Source organism: Crassostrea angulata, chromosome 2, assembly GCF_025612915.1.
Source record: "Crassostrea angulata isolate pt1a10 chromosome 2, ASM2561291v2, whole genome shotgun sequence".
Lineage (NCBI taxonomy): Eukaryota > Metazoa > Mollusca > Bivalvia > Ostreida > Ostreidae > Magallana > Magallana angulata.
Window position 1 is genome coordinate 12,820,491 of NC_069112.1, and position 11,401 is coordinate 12,831,891.

General features: G+C 33.5%; 1 protein-coding gene across 2 annotated transcripts; it reads right to left on the reverse strand.

Moving 5' to 3' along the window:
- Positions 1 to 335: 335 nt before the first annotated feature.
- Positions 336 to 6,080, reverse strand: LOC128170784 (uncharacterized). Of its 2 annotated transcripts, none has more exons than XM_052836555.1 (5): positions 5,965 to 6,080; positions 3,232 to 3,382; positions 2,940 to 3,029; positions 2,627 to 2,803; positions 336 to 598 (listed from the first exon to the last, which is right to left on the reverse strand). In XM_052836555.1, exons 2-5 carry the CDS (start codon positions 3,380 to 3,382, stop codon positions 366 to 368), a joined length of 651 nt encoding a protein of 216 aa, XP_052692515.1. In that variant the 5' UTR covers positions 5,965 to 6,080; the 3' UTR covers positions 336 to 365. The 2 variants fall into 2 exon arrangements, with proteins under 2 accessions (XP_052692515.1, XP_052692514.1); XM_052836554.1 differs by having other exon boundaries at positions 5,900 to 6,008.
- Positions 6,081 to 11,401: the final 5,321 nt, after the last annotated feature.

Below are 11,401 nucleotides of genomic sequence, written 5' to 3' on the forward strand. Positions count from 1 at the left end.
GGTTCTAATTATTATCATAATAACGATTTGCTCCTACCATTCTAAAAGGACAATTTTTTTGTTTAAAACTTATTTTATGCCTGCATAAGAGTAACCGCTTACAAAATTGTTATTTCAATGCTTGTGATATAGTATCCGTAAACTGTAAATGCATTTTATCTGATAAGTAATGATTGTTAAATTAATTTAAAAATAACTTTCATTTTCGATTTACAAGCCAGAAATAGTAAAACTGAGATCAAGATGCACGACACAATCTGGTGGATCCAAGTCAGTGCAAGTGTAAGTGCAGTTTGATACTTGCAATGAAAGGAAACATAGATAACGAGGCAGGACAGCGTTAATAGTTTTACTAAAAATAAAACTTAAATTTCACACACATATGAAGTAAGTGTTACAGTGTTGTCGGCTGCAACATAACTAAAGGCAGTTGGTGAATCTGATCTAAACCAAAGCAAATTAGCAATGGGAATATTTCCATTTTCGACAGTTGAAGGCAGGTAAGGTAGTGGGTTGCCATCATCTCCGACCCAAGGCGAGGATATACTTGCTCTGGAGCCTTGTATGAATGTCCCAGGTGGAACTATGCCCTCATTCTCTGTTAGAAAAGAATGTATACATACGTTAGAACAATGATTCTGTAGTAACGCCTATGCCAGGGGGAATCTGTGCTATTCAGCCAACTGAGATATGACTGAGTGGCAGAGCTATGTCATTCAATCACATTTCCAGACCATTCAGTTAACATTCAGTAGACAGTATGGCCCAGATTTACTCTGAGTATATTTAGACAACATTAATCTTCTAAAAAAAAAAAGCTCTCTTATATCGTAATAATAAATGTTTAAATTTTAAAGCTAAACAATGATGGTATAATTTGTTTTAAATATGACAGAATCTTGCTTTCAAAATATTATCTTAAAAAAGAGTTATATCCAATTCCTTAATTTTTTTTTATTTATCCCTCTTGGAACCATTTTAACAGGAGCCTGGACTTTGAGTAGTTGTGTCAGACAGCATTGTAGGCCGGTAATTCGTGTTTGTTTGAAATCTACATTCTCTTGTGAGTATTCTTATTGTAACGATTATAGCAAGTTTATAGTTAAAAGATAAATGTTTACATGCATAAGTTTAACCGCTCACAAGTTTATCTTCTTTTTGAATGATTCCTTCATATTTTCAAATTGTTGGTAATAGTGTATACAAATTTTTACTTTTTTTTTAAATGTGGCCCTGGACATTGAATATCGAAATGCTCACATAAAGAAACATATCGCAGAAACTTTTTATACTTGTAGTAGTTGTTTACTATTACGTTTCGAGTTGTCCAGGCGCTATGTTATGCTCTGAACGATTTTTTTTTAAATTACGCTCACGCTTATCTACGACTGTTATTATGTGTTTGATTTGTCTACTTGCTTCGACGAACATAGCTACACTGAAACATGCTTCCGTTCGGGAGGTGTGACACAACCATTTGTTAAAACAAGCGTACTTTATAAAATAATATTTGTCTTCAGCTTAAGAAACAAAGAAAAGATGGAAGGCCAAAAAACTGCCTGTCTGCAACTACGCTTGTATTTCTATAACAACACCTAGTCCATCTAACTTTATAATGTTACGTTGTAAACATTTAAATATAATTTGATATGTAGCTACATCAACTCCTTCTTGTACATATTTTGTTATTACATGTAATTCAATGATATCTTTGAAAATGTGAATGGTATTAATTGAAACCTATATAATTTATGCAAAAATTAAGACAAATTTAATGGTTCATTTGATGAAGACCTATCTTTTTTCACTCCAAATAAAAAGGATTTTCTGAAAGTCCCGTACCCGTATGCTTTTGGGTATTTTTACATCGATAGGAAACAAAAGAGGTCCGTGCAGATAGACCGCAAAGATATTTATATATAAAAGACATTTTTTTGCACGCTTTCGATTAATTAACATGTACAGCAAGAAATCATATTGACGCAAGCGTCAAATGGGCCGCAAAAATATAAATATTGTATGCATCATCATTGGTTAACATGAAAAAAAACACAACAAAGAAGAAAATAACGAGTTGGATGTACTAATTTTTATGCTAAATTTTAGTATATTTTCAGCAACACGTTTTAAAGTTTAACATTTTACTACAATTATTAAGAATCGAGTTCGTTACTTTAAGCATTTCTAACGGTCATTGTATGATCATTGCCATAGTATATAGTAATATAATTTATATAAAACTTCATTTCATTCAGGTTTCAGTATATCATATCTTTTGAATGTTCCGTATACCGATCCCGATTTGAAAGAAAAACCCCGAAATTTCCGGAATAGATTATAGTCTCGATAAAAACGTATATAACACGACATACTTTAAATTTACGAACAAAACAAAAAAATGTTCAATATTTTTAATAACATAAAACATATTTCTTAATTCCAATTTACCATTAAATAATAAAAATAAGCATCATGATAGTATCAGTTCTGTAAACAAAAAGCTACCCCGCAGAAACGCAGTTACAATATTTAAATGTATATCAGATAACGGACCGCTTCTGGCGGCCCGTAAAAAGACGTGAGGCAATGAGATTTAGCAATAAAAGACTTATAATTAATAACATACGGATAAGTGCAGTGAGCGCTTTTGCCTCTGCTTCAGAGTTGATCAGCTGCAGTCTCCCCCCATCACTGGCACACCCTTGTATCGCCTCGGTCTTCGTAACTAAAGTATTGCCGCCCTTTACCAAGCGATAACACCCAAACAATGGATCCGCCGTGTACCCCGGAGCCGTACACGAGTCTAAATTAGAATGTACAGAGAAAGGATTTATTTTATGTTTGTATGTTTAGATCGTATTTTTTTTTATATGTGTGTTATTTTTACCAGTGATACTGTCAACTGCCAACAATTTCAAGTGTACGGAAGAAAATCTGACCTTGCACTGGCTGATTTCTGGGGAAGTTGATAACAAGGACAGCGGTCGTCAGCAGGGCAAGTTCAGTGTAACTGAAGTCGTAACTTTCAGCTGAATACAACACACATGTACATCCATACATATACTGCATTAGAACAGTGTTTGTTGGATATATTGTATAGCTTAATACCTCTGGACTGTGAAATAATATTAACACTACGAAAGGCAGTGAGGAAAAGATCAGATCAGAGAGAGAGAGAGAGAGAGAGAAAGAGAGAGAGAGAGAGCGGGGATTTATTTGAGGCATACTCACACACTGAGGCGGCCAGAGCAGTCCCCACCAACACACTGCTCAGCAGTATACGGTTGTTTGTTGTCACTGCGGCAGTTGTTATCACCATGTTGATTACAACGATGTATAACAGGAACAATTTCATCATCATTTTACAGCGCTGTATATACATCTGAAGGTAAATTACATGTTGTTTAGTAGGCTGTTCAAAGAATAACTTTCGATATTTTAAAGCAAGCGTAAAAACATTCATTTTTGATTAGATATTGGAGGTTTTGAAAGCAAAAATAAACTTAAAAATCTTAATTAAATGCAGCAGAAGGGCTGAACTTGATGAATTTTCCAAGAATTTTATCAGAAGATACACATATGATATTTATCAATATCTTATTTAAGCATCTTATTTAAAACGAACCTATGTTTAACGGATTTTAGAAAAACCTTTACACTGTATATGTGTAATCCTTGGCTTCTAAAACACTATCTTTGTTCGTTTTTGTGGATTTAATAAAGTGTTTGTATCCAGGGAGTCAATTATTACATGAGCATTATAAAAATCTTGACGTCATATGAAAAATACACTGTAGTTAGTGTTACATCATAATATTTATATTCCAAATATTTTTTGCATGTAAAGTGTGTGAAAATATACTGCAGTTATAAGACCGTAACACACACATGGTACTCAAAGGATAGAATGACTAGTTTAATTATAACGTCACTAACGTTGAACGCTGTAAAATGTAACGTCACAAACGTGAATCAAAGTGAATGAAAGTTCACTCCATTAATTTGAACTTACCCTTAGGATGAAACTGATATTTTGACGTATAAATCACATTTGCAGACAAGGCAAGAAGTTAAAAAAAATTAAATATAACTGCAGCGGTGAGTGCAGCAAGAACTTTAAAAAAAATGTAAATATAACTGCAGCCGTGAGTGTAAACAAATTTTCTTAACGCACTAGTGGGCGATACTCAATTTGTATGCACACACCGCTGCAGAAATGAGATTATATCTTTCAAGAATAATGATCTAATGCTTAAATATATCTCAGTTATATCAATATGCTGGCCGCAAAAACGTACTTTTTTAATAGACGTCGAAGCCCTTTCACTTTAAAGGAGTCACTGAGTGCTCTTCTTATAGACAACACGTATATATAAAAGCTATAAAAATTATACCCTTATCTATGAACTAAAACAATATTCCTATATGGAGGAAAAATGAACCGTTTTACTCGCAAGGACATCACTGGGATCCATGTAGAATTTCGAATTTCTACTAACTTCAATTTAGTGTTTATTGTAAGATATGTTAGATGAGTAATGAATATTATATTCCTATTTACTGGCTATTGGTACGATATTAAATCGAGGGGGACAATAAACTTGTTATTGTTAATCTAATCAGTAGACGGGTATTTAATTATACAGAAGCAAAACTTTATTTGTCTGCGTTGCAAATTTCTTGAAGATAAACAAATCAGAGGTATCGGAATTGAATTTGATGTAGCGATTAGAATAAGTTAGAGATGTTCCGAGTTTAAAAAGGAGGGAAATCGAATGCCGCCGATGAATAGTTTCGATGAATATCAAAGGATGAATCTCTGCCATTCAGTCAACTGAATGGTCTGGAAAGGTGACTGAATGGCACACATATGCCATTCAGTCACATTTCAGTTACCTTTCAGTCACCTTTCAGTCGACCGATTGGCAGAGATTCATCCTGTGTATTCACAAAGTCAGAAAGCAAAGAAACTTTGTCACGGTTGGATAGAAGCTTTTTTAATCGTTGTGATTTTTCATAAAAAATATTCACAGTGGTATAATAAAATCTAAGATATATTGTGCCGTATTTCTAAACACAAAGGATGCTTTACCTATTTTCAATTTTAAACATCAAAAGGAGGTTTAATGTCAAATCATAATCCGAAATACTCGTACCTTGGTAAATTCATGAGCAGAATTGATATTATTCCTCAAAACCAGTAAATAACATAAAATCGTTACATAAATATAACATAAATAATATAAAATATTGACCATTTAACAAACATACATTCTTTTGCGTTCTGGCAACCGACATCCTCAAAAAGACATAATGTATGCTTTTGTTTTTTTATTTTTGTGGTGTAAGATACAGTAAATGTTCTCCATAGTTTTGTCCTTGCAAGCTAGTAAACCATTTGTGGTTGAAAACCTTTCGCTAAGAAAAAAACCACCACAATATGTGCAGATCCTGAAAAAAAATCTAACGGGGATAGGGTCCGAGAGATATTTAAGTTTGCCGGTTGGAGGGGGAGGGGATCCGAAGCATATCTTCGATAAGTCTACAATGTAAATTTATACAATTTGAATTTTCAAGGAGGAGCGAGAGGCAACTCAATCGGCGCATGCACGAAACTCCATGCAAAAAAGTATCGGCTAAGGTACACATACATTAAGAAATACGCTAACTTGCTGAGAAGTTAACTTTGCCGGATATCCTATCTACAAATTATAATATGATGACAGGTTTGATAAATCGCATATAAAGAATGTCATCAATATATGCAACTCGTTAACTTGTGAGAAAGTAACATTGAGTGAGAAACATTACACGGTCAGCATTTATCAATGAATTGGATTTTAAAAAGGCATTAGAAAATTTTTATAAAAAAGTAACATAAAGTGTAAAGAGATCTTACCCTTAACTTTGGACAAGATCATACCAGGCAATCATCCAAAAAAAGGTATTCAACAGAAAACTAACCTGACTTATATAGTTTACGACAGAGTTCCTAAGACGTGTTAACCCTGAGGTCTTACGGGCATACGTATTCGGCACTGATCGGGATTATTTGCCATTAAGAGACATCTGGTTATATTAACTGTATTGTAACGAAATATAACATCCTCTACTTATTCACACATGAAGTACATGTATATATCTACCGATATTTTGAAAGTCATGACCAAAGGAACTGGAAATATGGTGGGAGGGTGGGACTCTTGAGAAAACTGTAAAACCTTTTTTTCTTCACAAAATTTGTATTTCCTTTTTGACTATGTGTTGCAATTTATAGTTCTACATATTGCAGATGCAATTGTAAACAAAATCATAAATTTACTATTTAAGGAGGTTGTTTTTGGGTGTCTTTTTGCGTAGAAACAACAATAGCAAACTTCTTTATTTTTTGTTATTTTATGCTATTTTAACTATTGCTAGTTTAATTGAAAATGTTTTTAAAAATCTTTACTTTTGTTCATTTTAGGGTCCATCTGAAAATCATACACAATTACTATAAGAATATATAAGGAATTGTCATTTTCCGCAAGTAGTTTAAACACTTCGAAGCAAATTGAAATATACTGCAAAAGCGAGTTTCTTTTAACATAATTAAAAACTGTGATTAGTAATTATCTGGGTTTTTTTTAACTTTTGATGTAAAAATACTAAATGTTCCCGTCTTGTTTTTGTGGGAGTCATCTCAAAATATCAACATGCACCCACTGTTGCTATATTCTAGGAGTATTACAAATGAAGAGTGGTTCTGTTGATTCGTTCCAATTTAAGAAAAATAACCCTGTGTATAGGATTATTCTGAATGTAAAGGCGTATATATCTATTTTTTTCTTAAATAGTACTTCTCATAAACAAATTCTACATAGATTCATTTCATCATAAAGTACTTAATGCACAATGGCAAAGCTCAACTACTGATCAACAGAAAATTCGTTTAAACAATATTTTTATTATCAAAAATCTTAATATTTTTATCTGTATTTTGTTTATTGGGATTTATTATTTGGTACAATTTTTTTTATAAAAAGTTTAATACACCGATTAACTATAAAGCGCGTAAACATATTAAAAAAAATTGGTTTTTTTTGGTTTGTTTGTTTGTTTTTTTTTTTTGTTTTTTTGTTTGTTTTTTTTTTTGGGGGGGGGGTTGTTGGTATTTGCTCTTTTCTATTTTTGGTTATTTTTGTAGCAAGTAGCACTACTTCATTTCACTAACATTTTCTAAAGATTCGTTGTGTATGTAAAATTGCAACGTAAACGCATCTTGCAATGATATTTTTATTAACTTGCGTAAGAACAAGTGTTAATCGGATCAAAATATGCCTCGGGGCATGGATGCTACCGACTGACGGCTCCTTCAAATAATTATAAACACTATTCAAAACTACTGACCTACTAGTTCTCAGTGATTAAAAACTATCGTTTAAGGTAATATTTCTTGAACCAATCTTGACAATTTGTATTTATTAGACTATTTTTTAGTGAATTTGCTGCAAATAATGTTTTTCTACTGATAAACATCAGATGCATTTAGTAGACTGAAAATTAAAATATGTTTAACACTTCTATTTATCTTTTAAAAGATAACTAAAATTGGGTCTTCAATATGAAATGTGCACGTTAGCTCCGCAAAAAGGCTATCAAAACCTTTCAAATTACAAAACCTTTACCCTTAATTGGCCTTAAATCACTCACCTGTACTTGTTCTCATAAAAAAGTCCAGACTCATTCAAGTACTGGTAAATGTACCATGTAAATGTACCATGTAAATGTACCATGTAAACAAATCTAATTTACATAAAGAATGAGCCAGCGCTGAATCCGCCTTTGTATGCCGCTTTGCGTTGAAATACATTACAGAAAAAAAGTCTTGATACCCCTTTTTTCTTTTTTTCCTACCCAGAAAACACGTCCATATCTGTTATTCAAAGTAAATTCAACCATAAATTAAATTCAGTAACATACGAGAAGCGCCGCGAACGCTTTTGCCTCTGCTGCCGAGTCGATCAGCAACAGACTTCCTCCATCACTGGCGCACGATTGTATCGCGTCGGCCATAGTAACCGGAGGATTAACCTTTACAGAGCGATAACACCCAAGCAATGGATCGCTTGAGTATCCGGGGGTTGTACATGATTGTGAATTAAAATATACAGAGAAAGAAGTCATTTTGTTGTTTGTATATTGGGATGGTATTTCTTTTATTTTTTATATATAAACTATTGAAAATGTCATTACGATAGCATGGATGCCAAGAATTTTAAATATAAGTAAAACATATAAAGAAAGTATAGTGTTCTTGACGACAGATAATATATCTCACTGGAGTAGAAAACATGGAATACGAGAAAATGTTACTCTTATCTTGGACGGGCTGATTCCTGGGGAAGTTGATAACAAGGACAGGGGTCGTCAGCAGGACAAGGTCCGTGTAATTGAAGTCGTAACTTCAAGCTGATTACAACATACATACATGTACTGTGTTAGGACAGCTGAATAGCATTGTAGAAATTAGGTAAGAGCTACGTATCTATACATGATACTAAGAACAAGTACCCAAAATAGTTACAAATATATATATAGAGAGAGAGAGAGAGAGAGAGAGAGAGAGAGAGAGAGAGAGAGAGAGAGTTGGTCTGTGGTACACATACACACTGAGGCGGCCAGAGCAGTCCCCACCAACACACTGCTCAGCAGTATACGGTTGTTTGTCGTCACTGTGGCAGTTGTTATCACCATGTTGATTACAACGATGTATAACAGGACAAATTTCATCATCATTTTACAGCGCTGTCTATACATCCGTAGGTACAATATGTAAATTACATGTTGTTAATTATGCCAAATGAAGAAAAAATTCAGCATTTTGAAGCAATCGTAAACGCAGTGAAACGTATGAAAATTTGCAGGCATTAAAACATCAATGACTCATGTTAATGCATTACACATGTCACAGACGTAATATTCATTGACAAAGCAATGCCAGACGTACATATTACACAGGTATATTGATAAACTAGGTCTTTTGCTGGGAAATAATGAAAATCGATTTAAAGCTTTACAAGTGTTTAGCATATATATACACAATCATTTTCGCCTCAACGATAATCACCGAGACTTCAGAATTAAACGAAGTGTATTCAAAATGTGCCCCTTAAATTATCTTAAATTATCAATGAAGCGGGACGCTTTATATTGCATTTTTGTGTTAGAGTTATATATATTGCCCTTTGATTAATTGATTTTTGATGATGTAATGAATGTTCCCAAAATTGTCCAATCTATGAAATGATCTTTGATTACAATGAAAATAATCAATGTAAATAAAGTGTTTTACATAAGTAGTATGGGATTAGGTCGGATTTATTATCAGTTATTAGAAACTATAAATTATTCTAGGCCGAGAGTAAGTCGCAACAGGGAGGTATCTTATACCACCTTACATCATTCTGACAGGAAATCATTTTCCGGTTGAATGCACACAATACACATCATTCGCGGCGGTCAAGACGGCCGGTTTGGTCAAGGGGCCATAGCAAGTTCGTGTTCCAACATGAGCGATAGTGATGAAACTTTCATTGTTGCTTTTATTCACGGCATTGCATATTGTAAAGTATGGACCGTAATCATTGCTTACACATGCAAGGGGATATATAAACTAAACAAACTGAATAATTGGCATACACTTCATAGGCGTTGAAACCAGGTGTTATGATGGGGGGGGGGGGGTGAACCATGGCATAATTACGATAGTTCTACAATGGAAATTAATAAATTTTGAGTTTTCCAGGAGGAGGGGAGGGACACTTCGTTCATGCAAACATGTATAAGTAACACGCTGGCTTGCTGCATGGTTTGTTTGCCAAATATCTCATATGCTGATTATTATATGTTGAATTAAGATGAATAAATCACATATACAAAATATAATGTATCTATATATAGCCATAAAAATACAGTGTCAAAAAACAAATTTTTAAAAACACAGAAACTCTATATAATCAAAGTACTGAAAGTACTGTTAGACGGCGGGACCGTTTAAACGTGGCATATTAGATTATTGTATGATAATTATTGTTGTCGAAAATCCATAATCTCATACATGAACTAATACTTAACGCTTACTCGCACAACTGTTCATGAGTTTCCTACATGGATAATTCTGTGGAAATAGTAGTTATGATCACAATCTACATTTTAAATGGTGTGTCTCTTTATCGTCATCTTTTGGGGAAAACCCATAAATTTATCTCAGTAGCCTTTGTAATATAGAAGTCTGTATCTATATGTTTGTATTTGTATTTATATGTTTGTATCTCTATCAGTTGACATTAAAACTCCGTTTTCGGTAAAACATGTACTACATGTATGTATTTTGATTGCCCCAGAATGACTCATTAAATATGTGGGCTGCCACCACATATTGAATGAACAAATCAAATCCAAAGCGATTTCATCATGGTACGCCCAAAATATTTGATTGTATAAAGAAGGGGGATTTTGGTTTTTTCCCTTTTGACCTTTGGGTTGACCCCGCAAAGGGAAACAGCTTTCGAAAAGAGTGGATTGGAATATTGTGCTTTAAAGATATTGTAGATTTCTCAAAGTAACGAGAAAAAATAATGCTTTGGTATGATAAAATACTTAACAGGTTTTTACTCACTATTTTGGCCTACATATAGTAAGTTACTGTCCCTCTCGACAGTATTTTCCCTCAATTTCTTCACGGGGAAACGTTGCAGTATCTTTGACCATTACTCTTGCTTTTCTCCTCATAGTCAGTTAAGGATATGTGAACCTGACAAAAACAAGTTCATTGCGCAACGCGAAGTGTCGTCTGGCGATGAGCTGTCGTATTCCCACGTCGACGGTTCATTTGCTTAATTTAAGGTTTAAAACAGTGATGTAAAATGTGTAAGTTTATGAATTTGCATAAAATATCATTTATATCAACATTTACATCAAAAAGTTACTTTTTTAATCATTTACAAACTTAAAGTTAACGACATACTTGCGCCGATTTCCGGTAATTTCCCATTTCTTGATGTAAACAACAAGTCGGAATGACAAAAACTGATGGATATTATTAGTGTATGACGAATATTTGCGAACACAAACTGATGTCGGGTGTCATGAAAAGGGAATGGAAAAAAAGGACGAAACCATACACCAGTTCCCTGTGATCTAAACCTGCCATTTGCAAGCAGTAAGCATGGTAGGTGTCTTATCATGACATGTGCTATTGTATTATATTAACGTTACAGATTATTATGCTCGTAAATTATCCACGTGAAAACAATATCGCCTAGCCTATATGCAGAGTAGTTACACAATAATCCTAATTTGTTCAAACATAAAAATTATTCATTGTTAATTCAGTCAGTGTTTGTAATTAAAATAATCT

Excerpts from the sequence above, each read along its gene's own strand:
- LOC128170784 (XM_052836555.1), bottom strand. The coding sequence starts at position 3,382 with ATGTATATACAGCGCTGTAAAATGATGATGAAATTGTTCCTGTTATAC. Across the intron at positions 3,030-3,231 it reads TGCTCTGGCCGCCTCAGTGT|CTGAAAGTTACGACTTCAGT; the intron begins GTGAGTATGCCT and ends TGTTGTATTCAG. Across the intron at positions 2,804-2,939 it reads CAGAAATCAGCCAGTGCAAG|ACTCGTGTACGGCTCCGGGG; the intron begins GTCAGATTTTCT and ends ATTCTAATTTAG.